At 44.0% G+C, this 24773-nt stretch overlaps 2 protein-coding genes across 10 annotated transcripts in view; both read left to right on the top strand.

The window, feature by feature from the left end:
• The window catches only part of LOC147030262 (NF-kappa-B inhibitor-interacting Ras-like protein 2), a 29447-nt gene extending 16719 nt beyond the window's left edge, over window positions 1-12728 (top strand). For all 6 annotated transcript variants that reach the window (XM_085874152.1, XM_085874149.1, XM_085874148.1 and 3 more), the window contains one exon: window positions 12302-12728. In XM_085874152.1, coding sequence (XP_085730278.1) covers window positions 12302-12541 — 240 coding nt within the window. In that variant the 3' untranslated portion in view covers window positions 12542-12728. The remainder of the gene's footprint in view (window positions 1-12301) is intronic.
• A 2180-nt stretch (window positions 12729-14908) lies between these two features.
• Window positions 14909-24773, top strand: part of LOC147030261 (mitogen-activated protein kinase kinase kinase 20-like) — a 62625-nt gene continuing 52760 nt past the window's right edge. Inside the window, exons 1-3 of one of the 4 annotated variants that reach the window (XM_085874143.1) lie at window positions 14909-15213; window positions 15359-15642; window positions 20133-20220. In XM_085874143.1, coding sequence (XP_085730269.1) covers window positions 15463-15642; window positions 20133-20220 — 268 coding nt within the window. In that variant the 5' untranslated portion in view covers window positions 14909-15213; window positions 15359-15462. The remainder of the gene's footprint in view (window positions 15214-15358; window positions 15643-20132; window positions 20221-24773) is intronic. The other 3 variants (XM_085874144.1, XM_085874145.1, XM_085874146.1) reach the window with 3 other exon arrangements.

The raw sequence follows: 24773 nt of genomic DNA, 5'->3' as shown, positions 1-24773 counted from the left end.
CAAAATTAAAATCGAAGTTGAAACGAACTCGTAACGTCGACCGAAGCAAAAATACTCCATTTCTCCACGTGAATTTACGGAATTATGTTTGACCTCACTGTGACCTTGACCTTTGACCGATTTTTACCAAAATCGAATCAGCACTAGCCATCACCCTCCTGAATCACGTGGTGTAATCTGACATTGGTAGCTTATTCCGTTCTCGAGTTATCGTGCCTACAAACAAACACACAGAGGACGGAAGTCATCAATATACTTACGAAATCTTTAGATTTCGTAAGTAACAAACAAACAAACAGACAGGGGTGAAAACAGTAACCTCTGTCCATCTTCGATGGCGGAGGTTAATAAGTTATTTTGTTCAGGTGGGAAAGAAGGCTGAAGGGGGTGTTTGGGTGATAGTTGCGGGAAAGTTTACACAAAGTTTTGGAAGTGTTGCGATAAAGCGCTCAAATCATGAAAGTGAAGCTGATGGGAGAAAAGTTGAAGAATGTAGTGTCAGCTTATGCATCACAAGTAAACTTAGGTGAGAAGAGAAGAACACTTTGGGAAGAATTTGAGGATGTGGTGCAAAAAGTAGATGTTTCTGAGAAGTTGATACTAGGTGGGGACTTAAATGGACATGTCGGAGAAAAGATGGGTGAAAATTTTTTGGATACAAAGTCGAGGCTCATGGAGGAGTTATAACATAAAACGGATCAAGAGGTAACAGAACAAAAGGAACAGCATGCTCAACAGCAAGGCTGAGGGACAAAATAAAGGGAAACTTGGACAAATAACGGATGTGGGGGAGAATGAGAGGTCGGGGTGGATACACAGGGTCGACAAGGTGGATACAGATGCAAACTGTCGGGAAGGAAAAATTGGGGAGAATGAGAGGTCGGGGAGGATACACGGGGTCGACAAGGTGGATACAGATGCAAACTGTCGGGAAGGAAAAATTGGAAATTTGGAAGGGGGGGGGGGGCAAGGGTGGCTTAATGGGGGTAGAAAATATCATGAATGGTTTTGGATGGGGGGGGTGAGCTTAGATGGTGGTGAACAGCTGTCTTGAAGACCTGAAGGGAAGAATGACTGACGAGAATGTGAAAGCTGGTTCCACAGGTGGAAAAAAAGAGGAGCAAATGAGTGGAGGTGAGCAGTGATCTGAGATTTTTTTTTTTTTTTTTTTTTTTTTGTATACCTTGGTCGAGGCTCGTATGAGAGCTAACACACAACTCACAGCAAGGAGGCATGAGACAAGAGGGGCGGGAGTGGAAGGGACAAAACAGTGGGGAACAGACACATTAGGTGAACTGTGGAAGGGAGAGGGATGGGGATGGGACGGGGAACATGGCGAAGAGAAGATGGACATTACAGGGACTTTCAGGAAGGAAAGCAGGAGAATTGAAGGAAGTGGGCTTGGGTGGATTATCGGGGGTAGAAAAGATCGAGGATTTGGATGGGGGAAGATAAGAGGTGGTGGTGAACAGCTGTTTTGAAAGCCTGGAGGGAAGAATGGGAAAGAATAGAGTGAGGAAGTTTATTCCAAAGGCGGGAAAAAGAGGAATGAAAGAGTGAAGATGAGCAGTGATTCGTGATTTTGGTAGTTTTACCAGAAGGGGGTTGTTGGCGGACCTTGAGCGCCCTGTGGAAATGTGGTTGGGACAAATCGCAGAGAGAGCAGGGGGGCAAGGCTGGAGAGGAGTCGGTAGAAGACAGAAAGACCACCGACCAACCTGCGGTGATTGAGTGAGAGGCCCAAAGACTCAGCTTCATTGCGGGAGATGCCAATGATCTTAAAAGCCCTGGTTTCGACAGCGTGAAGCCGAGAAAGGTGGGAGGCAGGAGCACCAGCCCAGAGGGGAGAGCAGTACTCCATCAGGCTACGGACAAAAGCTTTGTAAGTAGTCAGGAGCTCAAGAGGGCCGAGGAAGGACTTTGCACGACGGAGGATTCCCAGTCGGCGACTGGCTTTTGAGGCAAGGTTGGAAATGTGACTTTCCCAGGAAAGGTCATGGCAGATAGTGAGACCCAGAAGCTTGAAAGAAAAGACTTCTTCCAGAGGATTGTTGAGAAAGTGGATGGGAGGGTTTTGTAAACGGTCCTTTCGAAGAGACATAGTGAGAGTGTGAGATTTGTGTGGATTGAAAGACATGTTCCACGTGTTGGACCAGTTTGTGATTTTATCCAGATCTGCAGTGAGCGAAGAAGCTGCTGCTTGCCGGTCTGAGGGATGACAGATGGTACGGCAGAGGGTGGAGTCATCGGCAAAGAGAAATAGAGGATTTTCCAGAGAGTCCGAGAGATCATTGATGAAAACCAGAAAAAGAACAGGGCCCAGAACGCTACCTTGAGGAACTCCAGCCTGCACAGGAAGAGGGGATGAAAGAACTCCATTTAGGGCCACACGTTGACTGCGACAGGAGAGGAAGTCTGCGAGCCATGATTGGAGATGGCCTTGAATACCATGGGAAGATAGTTTGGTGAGTAGGGCAGGGTGCCAGACTGTGTCAAAAGCACGTGATATGTCCAGGGATACGGCTCGGATTTCCTGTCTGGCATTGAGGACCTCCATCCATTGATGAGAGAGCAGAAGCAGCATATCCAGGGTAGAGTGACCTGGTCTGAAACCAAATTGATGATTGGAAATCAAGCCATTGGAGAAGAGGAAGGATTTCATGTCTGAAGCGATGATGGATTCCATAACCTTGCTGATGATTGGGAGAAGGCTGATTGGTCTGTAGTTGCAGGGATCTGTTTTTGCACCTTTTTTATGCAGGGCAGTGATGTTAGCAGATTTCCAAGCAGATGGCAGATGACCTTGGGAAAATGAGAGGGTGAATAGAACAGAGAGAGGGTGAGCAAGAGCAGAAGAGCAGGCTTTGAGGACACGTGGGCTGATGCCGTCTGGACCGGTTGCAGAATCTGACTCGAGGTTTGAAAGCAAGCTCTCCACCTTGTCAGGAGAAAAGGATACAGAGTCCAGGGACAGTTGGGTGCGACTGGGTAAAGTGGGTAGAGATAGTGATGGGTTTGGGACACAAGATTTAGCTGCAAACACCGAGTTTAGACATTCAGCTTTATCACGTGTGGAATCAGCAGTGCGGCCATTTGAGGTAAGGGAGGGGATGGAGGGGGAACATACACCAGAAACAGATTTGATTAAACGCCACCAGGATTTTGAGGAGGGAGAGAGGTTTGAGAGTTCAGACTTGAGATGAGAAAGATGTTGTTTTCTGGCTCTCCTGAGGGTAGATACACACTTGTTCCGAGCTTTGTGGAAAGAACTGAGATTGCCCTCAGTTGGGTTTGCTTTCCATGAGGCAAAGGCAAGTTGTTTCAGGACAACTGCCTCGCCACAAGCTTCAGTAAACCAAGGGCGGGAGGAAGGGTAAGACAACTGAACACGAGAGGGGATAAATCTGTGCATGAGGGAGAGCAAGTTTCTTTGAAAGAATTCCCAGGATGAGTTGATGTTTGAGAAAGTAGTGATAGGAGACCAGTCTGTAAGTTTGATGGCTGCTCGGAGACCCTGCCAGTCGGCTTGAGTGAAATGCCAGACTCTACGGCGGTGAGGTGGTTCTCTGATAACAGCCAGAGAGATGTCCACTTTAACAAGGACGTGGTCAGAAGAACCAATTGGAGCGAAGGAAGAGCAGCAGATATTGTCAGGGAAATTTGTCAAAATCAGATCCAGAAGAGATGGAGTACCATTGGTTGAGATCCGCGTCGGGAAGTTGACTGATTGAGTCAGTCCCAATGAGTCACAGAAAGCTTTTGCTGATGTCCCATGGCAGGTGAGAGAGGTACCCACACCTAGCCAACTGGCGTGATGACAATTGAAGTCGCCACATAAGAGGAAGAGAGAGTTTGGATGAGAAGATAGAAGATGGTCCATGTTTTCGGAGAGTGAGGTGTAGATGGAGTCATCACTGTTCGGTGGACGGTACAGTACACATATAAACATGAGGTGGGAGTGGAGGGGAAGCCGAAGCCAGAGGTATTCCTGGGGGTGTGGGGGAGTGAGAGCAGTGCAGGGAGAGTGAGGAATAGAGTCTTTGATGAAGAGAGCAACACCTCCACCAGGACGAGGCTCAGGTCTGTCATACCGTAAGAAGGAGTAACCAGGGAGAGATACTTGGGAGTCAGACACGTCTTGGGAGAGGAAAGTTTCTGTTAGGCAGATAATGTCTGGTTTGTCAGTGGCAACCTGTAGGGAAAGATCTGAAAGGTTTGAGCGAAGGCCCCGGATATTTGAGGTCCACACTTTTAATGAAGAGGTAGGGGAGGAGGCTTTGGGTGCAGGAGGTGGAGGGGCGGGGGAGGGTAGGACGAGGGACGAGGGGGGAGGTAAGGAGGGTTGCTGAAGGAGTGTGGGGTATTGCAGAATAGCGAGGGGAGGGGGCCGAATGAGGAGGAGAAAAGGCTCTGTGGTGCTGGGAGAGAGGGGGGACAAGAGACAAGGAAGATGGCAGTTGAGGATTTGAGGAGGTGGAGTGAAGAGATGGAGGTGAGAGGGCAGTGGAGGGAGGCAGGTTGTTGGATGAGAGGGGGGCAACTTAGAGAAGGAAGAGTGAGGGGGATGAAAGGTGGGAGAAAGGTGAGGGGGAATTTTTGAAAGAGGTGAGAGGGAGGCTTGGAGGGAGAAGAGTGGGATGGTTGCTTTGAGAGTGAGAGTGAGGGGTGAGGGGGTGAGTTGGCACTGAAGTTGGAAAAAAGAATGGTTGATGGAAAGCGAGCATCCATGGCAAACTGTGGTTTTTAAAAGTTTTAGGTCAGAGATGCGATTTAACACAATTCTTGATGGATGCAATGAAGGCGAATTCAGAGCATGGAGAGAAGAAGCGCTGTAATAGTTGGATTTTTTAGGCAAGGAATGAAGGAGAGGTCGAAATGAGAGCAGTCTGTTAAAATAGCAGAAGAGTAGTGCATTGTGAAACAGTAAAGAGTACCACATGTGTGAGAGAGGAAGATGAAGCATTATGAGATCGTTTTTGTTGTTAATATTAATGTATGAGAGAGTTCAACAGATTAGGTCATGGAAGTGTAAAAAAAAAAAAGAAATCGAGGAAGACGAGGAGGAAGTTAAGAGGAAGAAGAAGTAGCAGAATCGGGAGAAGGTGAGCGTGTTGTTGTTGTTGTTGTTGGGTATATTTATTTATTTTTATTTTTTTTGAGATAAGAAAGAGATTAGTTGGGAGAATGGGGGATGTTTGGAAAGTGGGGAGGATGAAAATTGAAGGTAATGGGGAGGATAGAAATTGAAGGTAATGGGGAGAAAAAACAAACAACAACAAAAAAAAAAAAACGATCGAACACCGAGTGGAACCGGTAGGCCTCAAGCCTAGGACTAGGCCTCAAACACCAAGTAAGAACGTCGACATAAATACTCACAAAATAGCACGATTTTTGAAACAAAACCGAACTAGGAACACACATTAACATGTAGGTGAGAAAATTAAACAGTTAAAACGGGACAAATAACAACCGGAACTTAACTTTGAGAACATCAGCAGGGAGCCCCGAAGGAGACCTCTTGCCGCTCAAAACCGGAACCGGAAGTCCAATTTAGATTTAGGTAGTTTCAAGAAAGCCTTGCAAACTAACTGCCTAGACAGCCAAGGACCTGCCTTTAGGCAGAGCACACAATCGATCAATCATTCTTCTAAAGCTGTCTTTGTTTTTTTTCACAAGTCTCGACTCTCCCTTCATTTCTCTCTTTCACTTTCCTTCTTCCACTTCTTTCAAATTTCTGCATTCCTGCAAATTTCCATTCACTCCCCAGATGCAGGAAAAAGTGGAGATTAGCAGTGATTCTGGATTTAGGTAGTGTCAACAGAAGGGGGTTGATGGTGGACCATGTGCACCCTGCAGAAACCTGGAGAGTGGGTGGGGATGAGGTGTGGTGGGGAGGGGTGGGGGGACAGACAGAATATGGAAACTGCAGAGGGTGCAAGACCAGAAATGAGAGGGTCGAAGACAGAAACCTCTGACCTGTCTGCGATGTGAAAGTGAAACGATGGATATGGAGGAATGGACATGAATTCAGCTTCATCGCAGGAGATCCCAATGATCTTGAAGGCCTTGTTTTCCACGGCATCAAACTGAGCAATGTGTGAGGTAGGGGCTGCCAACCCCAAGGAGAGAGCAGTACTCCATCAGTCTGCAAATGAAGGCCTTGGAGGTAGATATGAGTTCTGGTGTACCAAGGAAGGACTGCGCAACGGAGGATGCTCAGCCGGCGACCCACTTTGGAGGGATTTGAGGGAGTGCATGGGGGTTTTGGGTACGGAGAAAGAAGTACAGCAGGTGAATCTACATTAGAAATGGCAGAAGCGATGGATATGTGTGTACTTGATACATGTTTTAAGAAAGGGAATAACAGCTGGTGACATACATGATTGGAGAACCGAAGGGTCAGGTTGACTATTTCTTCGTACTTAGGAGTCTCAGAGGAAGTGTAGTTTATGTGAAAGTGATACCTGGGAAAGAATGTTTGACCCAACACAAATTAGTTGTTGACGTAAGGATTAATATTGAAGAGAAGGTCAAGTATGTGAAATGCATACCCAGAGCAAAAGTTTGGAAATCGAAGGATAAAGAGATTTTGGAGACATTTTCAGGAGAGGTTGAGCAAGGAAAAAGAACAAGTGAATGCAACTGCGGTTGATTATGTTTGGGGCAAATGAGGGATGCATGGAAGAGGGTAGCTCAGGAGGAATGTGGAATGACGCCAGCTAATGTACCAAAGGAGAGGAAAACATGGTGTTGGAATGCTAATGTTCAGGAAGCAATAGCAAAGAAGAAGAATGCATATACGAAGTGGAGAAGAGTAAGGAATTGGAGGAAGTTGTATGGAGAGGAATACAAGTGTTTAAAGAAGGAAGATAAGAAATAAGTAGCGAAAGCAAAAAAATAGAGAATATGAAGAGTGGGGGAACAGCTTGAACGCTGCAGAGAGAACAAGAAGGGCACTCGGTGGAGAGCATATCTCCGCCACGCAATGCCTGGTCCACGAGAACATATCGGGCCCAATACATTTTTGAAATGTCATGCTATACAGTACAAAATCGTTTTTGGCCCTATCTCTCAATGGTGAAGAATCACTTAAAAATTCTAGTAGACTGCTCCATATCTTCACCAAAATCGAATCAATTTGTCCTCACCACCCAACGTGTCCACCAAGTTTCATCCGAATCTGTCCACAACTTTTTGAGATATCCTGCACACACACACAAACAGACAAACAAACAGACAGAAAGGGGTGGAACTATAACCACTATGAAAGGTGACCCACCACTTCCTTCATCATGCAGAAGAGTGAAGATATTTGAGGTTATTGAGAGGAGTTGTCAACATCGATGAGAACCAATTTGGCTTTGCGAGTGGAAGGTTGACGACAGATGCAATCTTTATAGTGAGGCAGATTCAAGAGAGGTACTTAACAAAGGAGAAGGAGAAGAATAAGAAGTTCTACCATGTGTTTGGAGATCTTAAGAAGGCAAACAATAGAATACCAAGGATAGTTGTGGAATGGGCACTTCGGAGACACGGAGTAACAGATGATTTAGTGAGGGTCATTATGTCAATGTATAAGAGACTAAGAACTAGTGGAGGATGTACAGAGTCATTTGAAGTGAAAGCAGGTTTACATCAGGGATGAGTGTTGAGCACCTTGCTTATTGTACTATTTCTAAAAGATCTTATGAAAGAGGTGGGGGTAGTATTCCGATGGGAACTATTATTTTAATTATGCAGATGTCGTGGTCTTGACAGCAAAAGCAGAATTGGAAGCGAAGGAGATGCTTCGTGTTTGCAAAGGAAACGATGGAGTGTAAAGGCTTGAAGGTGAATTTCGATAAGACCTACTATGCTAATATCCAGGGGGTTCGTGGCCATCCAATCCTGCTTGAAACTGAACTCTCCGGATCTGCTAGCTCTTTGTGAAACTCGTCTCCACACTGACGCGTTATCTGAATCTTTAGTACAGCGGATAAGCTCTCATATTTTACGAAATTGTGCATTTTATGAGAAAAGCATGAAATTTCTAGCATAGTTAGGTCATACCATAATGTTTATTTACTGATGTGGAGGTGAGTCAGATTTGACCTCTGAGGGGACAGTGAGAGGTCAAATCCAAGATGGCCGCCAGTCACCCGGGTCTAATGTTCAAACGTCCTTAATTTTGGAACCAGACTGCGCAGAAAAACATTTACGGTGCCATTTCCAACTAAATAGGGGATGCCCATTCATTTGGTGATACCTTTGAGAATGTCAGAATTCAAGAAAATGAATTTAGGTCAAGGTAAAAATTTATCAAAAAATAAGCAATCACTTGAAATTTGCAAATGAATACCGAGTGGTGTCATTGTGGCGAATTTAGTTATTTAGCCCCTCAGAGGGTGTGCTTGAGGTGTGCCTATGGCTGATGCAACAATTCTTGATGGTGCAGCTGTGGTTTAAATGCTAAATCCAGGAACATCAAGAACATTTCAAGAGTATGGAGAAAGAGTGTTTGCACCATACATCTCTGCTCAACTTGAGAAAAGCGGCCGCATCAACCTTGTCTGGGATGTGTACCAACCCGCCAGCCTCAAAGCCTCAACAAGACAGAAGACGGAAAAGGACACCAAGAAAAGAGTGGCTCCTTCTACTGTGATGCCAAATAACTGGAAGGACTTCCTTCGATGCGATGATAACAAAACCGAATTGTTTGCTTTCCTGTCACGTGTCGTTGTTCATCTTCCTCTAGCAGATGGCAAGGAACTGTATGCAACAGATGGAAGTGGAGTCCTTTGCTCTCCGGCTGAGTCATACTTGGCCTGCCTTGCCCCATGTTCGCAGGACGACACTCGTCTACTTCTGCATGTGGCAGATGCTGTGCAAAAGGGGTGTGAGAAGGTGACCATACGTACTGTTGATACTGATGTGGTAGTACTGGCTGTAGCTTCATTCAGCAAGACAGCTCCTAATGAGCTGTGGGTTGCCCTTGGTGTCAGGTCAAGCTTTCGTTACATAGCTGTTCACGAAATGGTTGCCACGATGAATCCAACACAGTGTCTGACTCTCCCAGTCCTTCACGCTTTCACCAGGTGTGACTGTATCTGCATTCGCTGGCAGAGGAAAGAAGACTGCCTGGGAAACTTGGAAGTCTTTCCCAGAGGTGAATGATGCTTTCAATGAACTCCTATGCATGCCAAGTGAGGTCAGTGAAGGATCAATGTTACTGCTAGAGCGATTTGTGGTGCTAATGTACGACCGAACCAGTGAGAGCACGGAAGTGAATCATGCCAGGAAACAGCTCTTCACACAGAAGTCTAGAACTCCAGAGAACATTCCTCCAACCAGGCAGCACTCAAACAGCACATCAAGTGCACTTGCTTCCAGGCCAACTGTTGGAACCAGGCATTGGTCCTGGATCCAGAGATGCCAGAGCCATCTGACTGGGGCTAGACAAAGGAAACAACTGGGTGGCATCCACTTTGGACCACTCTCCCCGAAGCATCAAAATCGTGCCATGAATTGATCCGCTGTCGCTATGAGAAAGGATGCACTGGACGGTGCAAGTGTGCCAAAGCTGCACTCAAGTGCACTGCACTGTGCTTCTGGCTGGAGGCGGTTAGATTTTGATCACCACCATTACCATCATCATCATTGCTATTAATAACGTATTAAATAGACCAGCAGCATGGGACTATTCTGTTAATTTTTTTGTATTATTATCCCTATAGTGTCAAAATGGAAGCGAAGTTTCGCTATATTGCATAGGTCCAATCCATTGTCTTTACCAAAAGAATGTCCAAAAGTTTTTAACGTAATTTGACCTTGACCTTCATCGGAATGCATTTCCCTGGCTCCTGGCAATCTCAAAAGTATCACCAAACGAATGGCCACTCCAAACTTCGTTGGAAATGACACCTTAAATGTTTTTTTTTTACACTGTTTAGTTCCAAATTTAAACGCTTTTGAACATTAGACCCAGTGGACTGCCAGCCATCTTGGATTTGACCTCTCACGGTCCTCAGAGGTCAAATCTGAGTTCCCTCCACATCTGAACATAAGCCTAATGGTTTTCACCAACTATGTCAGAAAATTCATGCTTTTTTCATAAAACACAATTATTGTGCTTATCCACTGTACTACTTTTGCAGTGCCTGGCTACATCCTCCATAGGCTTGATTTTTCCATCTTCTCATGATTTGTGTATTTACGCAAAAGCCTCTCTACCACTCTGGCCATTAGGTCTCCCTTGAGGATACGACACGAGTTTATGTGTTTTCTCCTTGCACTTTTGCATTCCACTGGCTACATATGTTTCTTGTGTCGCTCTCCATCATCGCCCAATTGTGCTATTTTTGATGCTATCACTGATAGTATTGATATGGCGCTGTGGTCTCTTGGTGTGGGTGCTTTTAACTTTACCATGTCGCGTAACCTTACTCAAGTAATTTCAGCTCTGACTTGAATTATTGATCAAGTTACTGATAACAGGCATCTTCTTGAACAATTTTTGTGCTCAAATCCTGGGGATTGTACTGCAAAAATTCTCCCTCCCCCTCTCGGAAACTGATCATGTCAACATCGAAGTTCAGGTTTCTTACTCTTCACCATCAATTGTTGTTCATCCTGTCCGTCGAAATATCTTCCAATAAAGCCAGGCTGACTGGCATGCCTTGCGTTCTTTTCTTGCCGATATTCACTGGAACTCAATCCTTTGTCACAACCCATCTGAAGCTGCAAAGGAAGTTACTGAGTGGATCCGTGTTGGTATGGTCCTCTTTATCCCTTCACGGACCTACCAAGTGAAACGACACTCTCTCGGCCATGGTTCACTCCGGCTTGCTCTGCTGCTATCGCCCATCACAATCCCTTTTTCAATCAGTATCATCTTGTTGGCTCGAGTGAGGCGCATCACTTGTTTCTCCTTGTGAGCAACCACTGTAAACGAGTATTAGAGAATGCTAAGCGACAGCATGCAGAATCTGTTTGTGATTCTATCTCAAATAAACGATGGCGTGCTGCCATTCTGGAGGGACAGGAGTTGGCATCATCCCTGGAACCTTTCTCAGTCCGTTGCTCTGTTGCTTCTGTTAGCCTTTTCCATAGATATTACCATGGGATGTGCTCTGAGGGTCTCACAGGTTGTTCTATCTGAGCATACTTTGTCGCTCTACACATTTGGCAGGTTCTTCCTCGCCATGTACTATATCTGTTCCGATGAGTAAGACTAATGGGATATTTTAGTTTTTACCCCCACACTGCATCACTTTTGAACAGTTCACCTGCATCCTACTTTCCCGTAGATCCCAACCTGCCTCAATTCAAGAGGAATGTCAATACATTCCTCCTCTCTTTTTAAAATATCAATACTTTCCTTTGTGTAGCCCCCACCTTGAGTGGCATTTGGCTTTGGTGGGCAAAATCTCTTAAAAAAAAAAATAGGCGGTGTACAACATTGCCCTCAGTGCCTGGTGATGCGGCCGTGCAGCACATGGAGACGGAATTGGGAGGGAACAGTGTAGGATGATGAGAGGAAAGAGGTTAGGATGATGAGATGAATGTGTGGGATCACAGTGAAGGATAAGCAGAGTAGTGTTGACACCAGAAAGAGGCTCAAAGCTAATAGTACTGAGGAAGAGTTGAGAAAGAAGACTAGGGTGATTTGGGTGTTTGGTGAGGAGAGATTCGTCTGTCAAGAAAGTGACCAATTTAGTAGTTGAGGGCAAAAGACCTGGAAGGATGTGATCAGTCGAAACAAGGAATTGTTGGGTCAATGGAGGAGGATGCTTTTGATCAGATTACGTGGAGAGGGCCCATCATCCGACCAACCTCCTAATACGAGAAATCGTTGTTAATTGGGTGGTAGTAGTAGTAGTAGTAGTAGTAGTTGTAAACCCCACAATTTGACACTAACTGTGTGCACATACTGAGAATATCTGTCTTTTTTGTGGTGACAAGAATGATATACAAGTATTTTAAATTAAATTGTCATTTATTTTCATGTTTCATTTATTTATCTTGCACATTTTTAAACTCCCAGCCCATGTTGGTTTCCTCCCACTCCCCACCCTTGCACCCTCCCCCCATGTTTGTGTCAACGCCCACATTAGTTTCTTCCCCACCCATGTTCATTCCCCTCCACCTGCTTTCGTTCTGGTTTATGTGCAGGTTTTCCCCTTTTTTTTTTTTTAATATACAAGGAATGTTGTACATTTTGTAAGTACAAGGCAAGAACAGAAAATAAATAATGCCATTTTGTGCTTTACCTGATGGACCACACACTCAAGCAATACCTATATGTTCACCACTTTATCCATAGGTGACTATCGTTGTACTCGGCAACAAGAGTGACCTTACAGAGCGACGGCAGGTCGAACCAGACACGGCGCAGGCGTGGGCCAAAACCGAGAAGGCACGTCTTTTTGAGGTGACCGTGTCCGATAGGCGTACGCTGCTCGATCCGTTCGTGTTCCTGGCTAGCAAGATGACACAACCACAGAGCAAATCTGCATTTCCACTGAGTCGCTGGAATAAGGGTGGATCATCCTTTGAGAACTAAATGACTTGGCACTATTCATAAGCCTTGCTTTGCTGCGCAGAGCTCAATGTTTTTGCTTTTGTTATTTAAACCATAATGCCTTAATGCAAACTATCTCACAACAACTTCCCAAACGTGAATTGTTTCATGTTTTTAATAAAGATGTATTGAAATAAAAGTTCTGATGACAACTCGGATACATTTGGAACCCACGGCTCGTAGATGACTTTGTCAAAAGGACCATTTGACAAATTGTACGACATTGGATCCTGTTCTTGTAATTTGGAGGTTTAAATGGTGAAGTTTCGCCTTTGGATATCGATTCTGATTGATAGTTCCAAACCGTTCCACGTGTACCATCTTTATTTACTGCAAGTTCAATCTCATGTCTTCATAACGTACTTTCTCCCGCTGTTTAAAAGATATAAAGCCTCTCTGAGTGTGGTGGATGAAAAGCATGAAAGTTGCCCCGTTTATTCGTCATGGTGTGGAATTTGTACATTTCTTAATTTTTATTATCCCCACGCTTTTTAAATAAAATAAAAAAATGGGGCAATATTGTAATCAGGTCTGTCTGTTTCACTGTCTGTCTTTCCGTCATGCTATCCCCTCCTAAAGGGTTGGACAGAAATTCACCAAACTTGGTAGTTATGATCACCGCATGGCAACAAGGTTGCAAGAGCAGCGTCACTTTTGGCCCCTCTCTCTGGGGCAGGGTCAAAAGGTCATACACCACCAAATGCAATTATGGGCACAGTTTAAAATCTTTTATAATGAAACTTTGTACACGCAATCAACGTTGTGTGAAATATATAACGATTTTCCGGATTTGAACCCTTGTTCATGCCCCAGGGTTTGGGGACTTAGGGTCATGAGGGTCAAAACGGGGAGTATAACAATTTCACTCAAAATTTGATATTTGGTCATTCCTGGTGGAGCTTTTTGCCATCTTTCAAGCTTGCTTGAGGTGGGCAGCAAGAGATGTGCCATCGACTTCGCTCGAGTTTTAATTTACATTGATCGAATGTAAATGGAGGAGCTTGGACGCATTTAGGACAAATATGTTGGTAGACATCACTGTGCTTTTACATTAGTTATGAGGACATTCGTAGACAATGGAGAAACACCGGTGTATGGGATTTGAACCTGGGTTCCCAAGGATGCAAGCCAGTGGATCAGTGGGGAATGCTGGTAGGCCAACGCGATGCCATTTGCCACTCCGAGCAGTCCCTTTCTGTTCCACAACCATTTGCTTTGCATTTCTAAACCCACAAACGTGCTGCTCGGTGGTTGTGGAAAGGACTTATTCCATGTGTGGGGATTCAGTTCACTTGTACTACCACCACATTGTGCATCGACCTATCACATGCCTTGCGGTGTTCCTGATGCCTTTTGCCCAGTCCCGGCAAAGACCCCGTCTGCCTTGCTGACAGCGCCTTGTGATGTAATTACTGTCATTGTGACCATGCCATGTGATGTCATAGCCGTTCTTTTGGTGACCCAGTGGCTCCTGTCAAACTCTGAGGTACAGAAATGCACCTACTGGCTTGTCGAGCAACTCCTTGTTGTTTTTCTTTCAGAGTTTAAGGCTCATGGAAGAGCTGAAAAGCTCCTTTTGTCGGTTTTGGAATTTAAACTTTCTGAAATGAATTTAATTCCTTCTTTTATTTACACATCCACTGTTGACTTTTGATCAAGTTCAAATACTTTAGTTTCGAGCTCGCGATGGATTTCAGAACTTATTGGTGACCCACGCCGTGGTCCTTGGACCATTATGGGTCTTCTGCCCACCCTCTAAAGTTTATTATACCGCTGTTGGTTTTTAAGGGCACGGAATGACATTTGTAGCTGTGACTCCATCAGATTTGGCTGAACACCACCATTATCCACCCCTTCTCTGCTTTTATTGTGAAAACAAAGCCTCTCTGTGGCAACAAAGCAGCTCTTTGAACACATAGTGATCTCGAAGAAAAAAAAGTCTGAGGCTTGGAAGGAAATTTTTTATCATCGATTCCTTGAAGAATTCTTGGACTTGATGAACAAATCATTAAACAAAATTGGTATTGAACCCCTGATCACGCCATCTCAAGGGCTGATCTCGGACAAAACGCCCATGGTTTACATACGAATGATGATACAAGTAAATTATTGTTTGTGCAAAGTTTAAATTACACTTTTTGAGAAATCCTGCATTCATCTCACAATAGCTTGAAAATGAGGAAATGGAAACGAGGAACTACCCCTGACCCGTTCCCTCCTTCCAAAGTAAAATCACTGTATCTCCATTGGCAAGAAGGTTCTGAGAGGGTGCTATTAATACTCTTCGTGACATCATAGTCTTTCCAAAAAAAGATAGGGTTGCTCCATCTCTCCACATTGCTTGTGGTACCAGTTGAGATTTGCTCTCAAATCGTCTGCATGAAGCCTACGCCATCAAACGTACTGTATGTGTTTTGTAAAATGGATGTCTAATCCTGAGTGATTACCCCATTCCCTCTCCCCTCCGATTCCTTTTAAACAAAACTACACCCAAAGCCACCCCTGCCCCTCATCACATGGCTGAGGGTTGGCAGGCCTGGACATTGCCAACATTCCATTGCTGTGAGGGTACAGAGGCGGTCCTTATTCACCCATCGTCGTTCGGAGCAGAGCCTCGAAGCCTCAAGGTCTCATTCGGTTGTGAACGAAACTGAGTAAGACCTTAAAGATTGTTAGGTCAACACTATTGGCTGTGCTATCATCACTTGATTTGAACAGCCTGTCAAGGTGGTGTTACTCGAGGGGTGTAGGGTGAATTCTGGTGTCGTCACTTCCTATTTCTTTACCCGTGATCCACAGATTGACGTGTCAGGATGACCTAATCGCCTTGCTGTGAGTACGTTTTAGTTCTTCTGGTCTACCGAGGACAAGAACGCAGGTCAGAAACCCTGAGGGACCGAAACATGGATGAGCGAAGCCGAGGTGGGACAGAGGCTATGGACTCTGTGATGAAGATCTCCCTGTATGACCTGGAGGTGCATGAGATGTGCGGTGGTGGAAGCTTTGGCAGTGTGTATCGTGCCACCTGGAAACCGCGTGCTCTGACTGTTGCGTTTAAGAAGCTTCTCAGCATTGGGCGTGAGGTAAGGACAACTGGACTATTAAATATCTGCTGCACCAACCCTCAACAATTGTGGAGGTTCGCTATGGCGTGTTTATTTATTTGTTTTTATTTTTGCACACATATTCCTGCTTTTTATTACTACTCCAGGCTGGTCATTGTGAGGGATGAAAAGGTTTGGTTTGGTCACTCTGACTCAGAATTTCCCTTCCTATGATTAATGACAAGGTGTAACTTTGTTTTATTTAATCCTTCTCCCCTCTACCCCTCTACCTCTCTTCCCCTCTACCTCTCTACCTCTCTACCACCCCTTTTATCTGTCTCCCTGCCTGATTGTAGGATGTTAAGACAACTAAGGTTGTGGACCCACAGTTTGGAGAGTTTTTGGGATTGAAGGTTGAAACCTCGATGATGGACGATTCCCAGCTTATAATCTGGATAGTTATTAATCAGGCACTCATTAAGCTGAAGTGTGCTCACGATCGTGACCCTGCCAAACACATGGAAGGTAGATGTGTGGACAGGAATGGATGTAAGGTGGGGAGGACACTTATGTTATTGAGCATCAGGACACGACCTCAATGTGGCACCATAAGTGACATGTCTCATGACAAGCTTGCACTTGCAGGGTTACCATTGTGGCACTGAATGTCATGTCGGAGCATGAAACTAAATTAACCTCACAATTATCCGTTTATAGTAATTACTGTACAGACATGTACTACGCGAAAGCGGATGCATCGGTATTTAGTTTAGTGGGTTTGTGCGTCGAGACGTGATTTGAATTGGAGTTGAAATCAAGTCTGCACTTTCAGATCTGATAACACAATGGCTCAATCGGCAGAACTTTGAGCAGATCTTTGAAAGTTAGTTGTTTGGAAGGAGTCTCTTATTTGTTTTAAAATAAACACCATCTAGGGCAAGTTGTTTAGGGAGAGTAACTTCACTTGAGAAATGATTTGTAACTGTGAATGACATTACAGGATTCATCCGCAGTGAAATGTTATTGCTACGCGTTCCAGCATTTCTCAACCGTACAAGCACTGATGTAGAGTGGGGGTCAAGCCGATCAACAATCAAATATACAACCGCTTAGAGAATGGAATGAACAAGCCTGCATGGCTAGAGAGGTTTACGGGAGGTGGTTTGTTGCCGAAAAAGGAAGGCAGTTTGCCCCCTTCATGCATTGTGGTCTGTCCCCGTAATGGGTAATGGTTGTTGTGGATGTGTTGAACCTTCATGTTGTCAAGGTTAAAAGTTATAACTTGCCTTTGCGCATTATTGTTCGACTTCAATGTTTTGTTCTGTAGAGGCAGGTGGATCATGGGGGATCAGGAGCAATGTCATGGTTTGAATCGGCCTTCCCGTGGGGTCGATCATCGCAATCTCATGACGATCTAGGAAACACCTACAAAGGCCAGAGCACGTGAATTTGTATGATGTCCACTTCTCTTGGAGTTGCTGAAACCACACAGCATCCATATTGATATAACGGCAATCGCACCTGTGATCAAAGAATATCCGCTTGTCTTCTTTCATATACAACACATGGCTGTGGGTAGCATCATTTTCTGGCGCTGCAGCTGCACTGCTGATGCACAGTGCCTCCTTGTAGGTTCAAGCGAGAATTTGTAATTTGTTCAGGCTGCCGGTGCTGGCTCCCCTACTCTTCATGAAGAACGCCGTGGGATCTTTAACGTCCACCAACTAATGCCGGCAGACGAGACGCCTGTTTAACGTCCATCCGAGAGATGGCACACACATTGATGAATCGCCCTGCCTGTGAAACCAGGATGACAGTTTACAGCTGGGTCAGGATTCCAACCCATGCAAGACGGCTCCAAGGCGGCTGTGCATACCTCCCGGCCATCCTGCCAGCCAGCGCCGGATTTAGGGCCGGGAAGACGGGTTGTTGCCCAGGGGCCTTCATAAGATGAGGGCCTCGAGAAAACTTTTGAAAATGGGAAAAATTGATTGCTTGAATGACAGTACGGTATGCTGTCATGTAAACTGTAGTTGCTGCACATACCCTGCCAGAAGTGTAGTCTTCTTGCCTCAGTTGTTTGTCATGCTCTGGTTAAGTTTGTATGTTCCTTCTTTGTCTGAAGGCATACAAATAATCTAAAATACTCAATAAAATTGCTATATGATGCAGATTTGTGGAAATGATAAAAAGTTGTGTTATGCTCAGATGTCCAAATTGTCGGCGGTTGGGAGGAGTGAGAACTATTGTCGGAGGATGACCGGTCAATCACTGCCCAGGGGCCTCCACAGTCCTAAATCTCGTGCTGCTGCCAGCCCAGGGAATATCTGAGAAGACCAGACAATGTGTTGTCCACCAGTTATAGGGCGAATTAAAAACAATTTTTCATGGTGCCAGTGATACCTCGCTTCCTCCTTCGTGAAAGACTTTTAACGTCCACCAACTAATACAGACAGGAGACGATTAATGTCACTCCGAGGGACAACACACCTTGTTATGCAACCATCACCCTGCTTGCAAAATATCAATCCCACAATTTAGAGTCTGGTCGGGAATCGAACCCAGACCAGACAGTTCACTGCCAATCATGATTACACAACCAGCGAACCTTAATAACTTGCTGTTCATAGCTGTTACCATGGAGATGATGTAAGGGTACAGGTGGTAGACTGTTTTGTTAACGTTGATGTGCCTGATTGACGAATATAAATAAGTTTATTAGAGAAATGCAAGTTTGGCAAATCAAATATTTTATTAACTGGTTTTCATCATCATTCGCAATGTCATATTACTATAATTATTATTACGAGTAGGGGCCCGTAGGGGTGGGCCCGTAGGGGTGGGCCCGTAGGTGTGTGCCTGTAGGTGAGTGCCAGTATGTGCAGCCCTCTCTCGCCCCCCACTCTCATCCCCCCTCTATCGCCCCCCACTCTCACCCCCTCTCTCTTGCCCCCCTCTATCCCCCCTAGTCTCGCCCTTCCTCTCTCCCCCTCCTCTCTCTCCCCCTCTCTTGCCCCCCTCTATCTCCCCTAGTCTCGCCCTTCCTCTCTCGCCCCCCTCTCCCGTCCCCCTCTCTCGCAGATATTGGTCGACAGATAAATGGCCGTAACTTGGGAACTGCTCGTCCGATTAATATCAAATCTCGAAAAGGCACATCCGCGGGTCCCCAGCAATATTCCTGGCAAGTTTCAATCAGATCGGACCATCAATCGTGCAAAAAAAAAGATATATTGTGACGTCATTCGTGATGTCATAGCACCGTGTCTTGTCATTGGTCGACAGATAAATGGCCGTAACTTGGGAACCGCTTGTCCGATTGATATCAAATCTTGAAAACGCACATCAGCGGGTCCCCGGCAATATTCCTGGCAAGTTTCAATCCGATCGGACCGGTGATCGTCTGGTTATTATTAATTTGGGGAAAAATTGGCGTGAGAAGGCGGAATGACATCTTCAGCTGCCATATATACACTTTTTCAACACTGAAAAAGCAGTAAAATGGCCGTAACTTGGGAACCGCTCGTCCGATCGATATCAAACCTCGAAAACGCACATCTGCGGGTCCCCGGAAATATTCCTGGCAAGTTTCAATCAGATCGGACTGGCGGTCGTCGAGAAACGGCGGTCGCAGACAGACAGACACACACACACACACACACATTGCTGGAATTATAGATAGATTATTATTGGCTTATCATGGAATTTACATTCCAGAAAAGGTATTGTCATCACGCACCATCCATCTTTTTCGACTTCTCTGGCCAAACCTCTGGGCCGATCCAGCTGAAAATTTGCAGCAACATTCACTTCTGACTTACAACAGGAATTGCAAAGCTCGTTCCAGTCACATGACTTTAAGTAGGTCAAAATGGCCAACTTAGTAAATTTCTTCAAAAATCTTCTCCAGACCCACCAGTCAGAATCCTACCAAATTTGGGTCACATTAGGACACGGTCCTAATGTTAAATTGCAGCGGCCATGCTGATCACGTGACCGGAAATGCATCAAAATGGCGGTCGCGTAAATTCCTTCCAAAATCTTCTGATCAACCAGTCAGAATACCACCAAATTTGGGTTACAATATCAGGCCAGGGTAGGGATGTTAAATTGCTGGTCATTCTGATCACATGACTGGAAGTGTGTCAAAATGGCCAACTTCGTCAATATTTGTGAAAATCGCATAAATTCCTACAAAATCTTCTTCTCTAGACCCACCAGTCAGAATCCTACCAAATTTGGGTCACAGCATTAGGACACAATCCTAATGTTAAATTATGGAGGTCATGCCAATCACGTGACCAGAAGTGTGTCAAAATGGTGGACTTGGTAAAATTTTTGGAAAATTGTGTAAATTCCTTCAAAAATCTTTCTCATCAGACCCACCAGTCGGAATTCGACCAAATTTGGGTTACAACATTAGGCCAGGACCCAGATAACCTCAGGTCCAGTGGTCCTATTTTTATTGTTATAATTATTATTATTATTATTACAATATTCATATCGTTATTACTATTGTAAATTCATTGCAGGCAGAAGTACTGAGTGTTCTCAGTCATAAGAACATCATCAAGTTTTATGGGGCCGTGATGGAACACACAAACTACGGAATCGTTACAGGTACCGCATTGAACATGCACAGGAAAACTGTACTGCAAAGGTACCACACCACAACAATTTATACAATATAACCACCATACCACAACTTTCCCTGCAACATATCTACCATGCCACAACTTTCCCTGCAACATATCTACCACACCATGACAATCTGTATGACATAACTAACACACCACAACAATTTGTATGGCATAACTAACACACCACAGCAATTTGTATGGCATAACTAACACACCACAACAATTTGTATGGCATAACTAACACACCACAGCAATCTGTATGACATAACTAACACACCACAGCAATTTGTATGGCATAACTAACACACCACAGCAATTTTTATGACATAACTAACACACCACAATAATTTGTATGACATAACTAACACACCACAATAATTTGTATGACATAACTAAAACACCACAATAATTTGTATGACATAACTAACACACCACAATAATTTGTATGACATAACTAACACACCACAATAATTTGTATGACATAACTAAAACACCACAATAATTTGTATGACATAACTAACACACCACAATAATTTGTATGACATAACTAACACCACAATAATTTGTATGACATAACTAACACACCACAATAATTTGTAAGACATAACTAACACACCACAATAATTTGTAATGACATAACTAACACACCACAATAATTTGTATGACATAACTAAAACACCACAATAATTTGTATGACATAACTAACACACCACAATAATTTGTATGACATAACTAACACACCACAATAATTTGTATGACATAACTAATACACCACAATAATTTGTATGACATAACTAACACACCACAATAATTTGTATGACATAACTAACACACCACAATAATTTGTATGACATAACTAACACACCACAATAATTTGTAAGACATAACTAACACACCACAATAATTTGTATGACATAACTAACACACCATAATAATTTGTAAGACATAACTAACACACCACAATAATTTGTATGACATAACTAACACACCACAATAATTTGTATGACATAACTAACACACCACAGCAATTTGTATGACATAACTAATACACCACAATAATTTGTATGACATAACTAATACACCACAATAATTTGTATGACATAACCAACACACCACAATAATTTGTATGACATAACTAACACACCACAATAATTTGTATGACATAACTAACACACCACAATAATTTGTATGACATAACTAACACACCACAATAATTTGTATGACATAACTAACACACCACAATAATTTGTATGACATAACTAACACACCACAATAATTTGTAATGACATAACTAACACACCACAATAATTTGTATGACATAACTAACACACCATAATAATTTGTAAGACATAACTAACACACCACAATAATTTGTATGACATAACTAACACACCACAATAATTTGTATGACATAACTAACACACCACAGCAATTTGTATGACATAACTAATACACCACAATAATTTGTATGACATAACTAACACACCACAATAATTTGTATGACATAACTAACACACCACAATAATTTGTATGACATAACTAACACACCACAATAATTTGTATGACATAACTAAAACACCACAATAATTTGTATGACATAACTAACACACCACAATAATTTGTATGACATAACTAACATTCTATAAACACGAGCAAGTTGTGTGTACGGGATTCTAAACAGGGTAAGGAGGGGGTGACAAAAATGCAAATGGCATCTTCATCATCGAGCCAGCAAGCTGGGAGCAACAATTCACATTTATTGCCACATCTGATGCTATTTAAATGCTCTAATGGCGGCAAGGTGCTCCATTTGAAACTGTTTTGATATGTGTAGCTTTGTGATGCCTAGGGTCCGCAATAAAAAAAATTGTATTGGTGTTAAAGCCAATGACCAATAAATTGTATTAATAGTAGGGTTTCAACTTGATTGCCAGCATTTTATAATTTAAATTTGTTTGGAGTGAATTTCACGAATACTTAAGGGAATTTGATCATTATTTGTACATGTAGAACTGCATCTGGCCATACTATACTCAGAGTACAAACGAGGTTCCCCCATCACTTCAAAGGAGGTTGGGAAGAGGGCATCTATCAATTACGTACACACGAGTGAGAGGGAGGGAACTACTGTCCAATGATCAAGACTTAAGTTGGGAAAAGTAAGAGATGGTAGGATGATTGTCATGAGGAAGGAGGGGAAAGGAGTATGTGAGGACCAGGAGGAGAAGGGAAATAGTTTAGAGAGATGGGAGAGAAGGGAAAAGGACATGGGAGGAGGGGGTTAAACATCCACCATATTTGTCATATTCATGCACCATGGTCCATACCGAGCGTCAGTTCTGCTGAAGCAGTTTCTGTGGCTTGGATTTCAATCCTTGCAGGAAGTTATGGCAGGGATTTGTAATTTGTTCAGCCGGCGATAGCTCACCTACTCTTAGTGAAGGACACCATGGGATCTTTAACGTCCATGAAACACTTCGATAACAGTTTATAGCTGCGTCAGGATTCGAACCTAGGCTAGACAGCCTATGTGTGTGTTGGAACCTTCTAGAATCTAGACGTCACTGCCAGCTCACCATATTTGTACACTTAGTAAACATATCGTCCCAAAAGAGAGTTGGTGACGCACAGCGTTGGGGTGGTAGTTGTGCTCGTGGTGGTAATGGTGGTCTTCACAGATGTAGATGAAGTGTGAAGTGATTTGATGAGTCTCTAAAATAAATGGGTACAAAAATGTTTTTTTCAATAGCAAAACACTGTGATTTGTAAAGATCAGCTGTAATAATGGTGCAATGATGTCATGACATAAAGTGCCCTGACTGTGTGTGACATGTTTGGGTTCACCATTTCCCCCCCCCACGCCCCCCCCACCCATAATCTTCACAAACATTTGCAGATAAATCTTTCTCACGGATTTAATGAAACCTTTTCGAAATCGAGTCATGTATAGATAAAAATTAAATGTCCCAGAAAGGTCTCTCGGAGATCCAAAGGTGTCTCTCTACAACATGGTGGAACAAACAAAAAAGTGCACACTCGGGTTGCAGGTGATCAGTGATTCTGCATCCACAGGACAAATTGTTCTTCATTATGAAAATCCATGATGTTGAAGTACTTCACTTGTTCAATCTCCTCCATGATACCATGCAAAATTACAAGTTCAGCCATGACGTCTAGCGTGTGTGTGTGTGTGTGTGTGTGTGTGTGTGTGTGTGTGTGTGTGTGTGTGTGTGTGTGTGTGTGTGTGTGTGTGTGTGTGTGTGTGTGTGTGTGTGTGTGTGTGTGTGTGTGTGTGTGTGGTGACACGTATGTAACACCCTTCATTGGTGGAACCTGCAGGTGATTGTTCAGATTGGCATGTAATGTATTTTGTGATCCGGTTCAGAAGGTTCACTAAACTGCCTGCATTGCCTCGAGTATTGATGCTCTCTGAGTCCCCACAATGCATTACAGAAGAGACGTTCCTCTGCTCCAGACTCGAGTACAGCTCCGTCTCTGTTTCCTTGGGTATTTGCTGCTCTCCTGTCGATCAGCGCTGCCATTGTTGTTTCAGGATTTTCCAAACGTTGAGCAAAGATATCTGATAACTGCACAACATAGTGGTGGTAGTAGTGGTGGTGGTGGTAGTAGTAGTGGTGAGCTACTTCATGATGCATTGGAACCAAACTCTGGATATAGCGTTGGTGCTGCCAAAGCAGTCTCCTGGGCTATTGACCACAATCTTGGACAAGTCACCACTCTGACACAGGGTACTCGAATGGCTCAATCATCCCAGCAAGCTGGTACTCATTTTGCCAACCTCGAAAGGATGACAGGCTGAGTCAACCCCGCCTGGTATTAATTCAATGGTGGGGGGATTTGAACTCAAGACCCAAGGATTCTAAACCTGCCACCCGAACCATTAAGCCAACATCAGGCACACTCTTCCCCCCCCCCCCCCCAATGTCATTTTATACGGTTTTAAACATGAAAATAGAGAGGAATGCATCAATCCAATGTCTGTTGGGCTATGGGAACCTGTTTAGATTATGTCAAAGAATAAAGATAGTGATGGATGGATGTAACATGGATGAATGGATGGATGGATGGATGATGCAAAATTACAAAGTTAAAACGGAGTTTTTTGTACTAGAAACACCTGCTCCCTTTGGGGGCATTGGGAAGTCGTCCCCCTCTCCTCCCCTCCTTCGCAGGGGGGTTTCCCTGGGTAATACTTACACAATAACAAGTATGCAAGGTGTGATGGAGATCGAGCCAACCATGTTTTTTTTCGATGATTTTAGATGTACAAACACCAACAGCAGAGTAGAAGTGAGAGTGAGATCAAGGGGAGGGGGAGAAGGGACACATGTGGACTTGTGGACACAAGCTGAAACACAGCGAGGAGAAGAAGGGGAAAATGGGGGTGAAACAGAAAAGGAGCAAAGTAGTATCATCAGTTGTTTCTTCTTTGTTGTTTCATATGCAGCCTGTGGCTGCTGGTTGCACCATTTCTGCAAGCACAGCTGTGCTGTTGATGCAGTGCCCCTGTTT

This window comes from Eptatretus burgeri, chromosome 3, assembly GCF_056783735.1.
Source record: "Eptatretus burgeri isolate ZD-2024b chromosome 3, Ebu_testis_v1, whole genome shotgun sequence".
Classification (NCBI taxonomy): domain Eukaryota; kingdom Metazoa; phylum Chordata; class Myxini; order Myxiniformes; family Myxinidae; genus Eptatretus; species Eptatretus burgeri.
The sequence above is the reverse complement of the archived record's forward strand: the minus strand, read 5'-3'. Positions and strand labels throughout refer to the sequence as shown.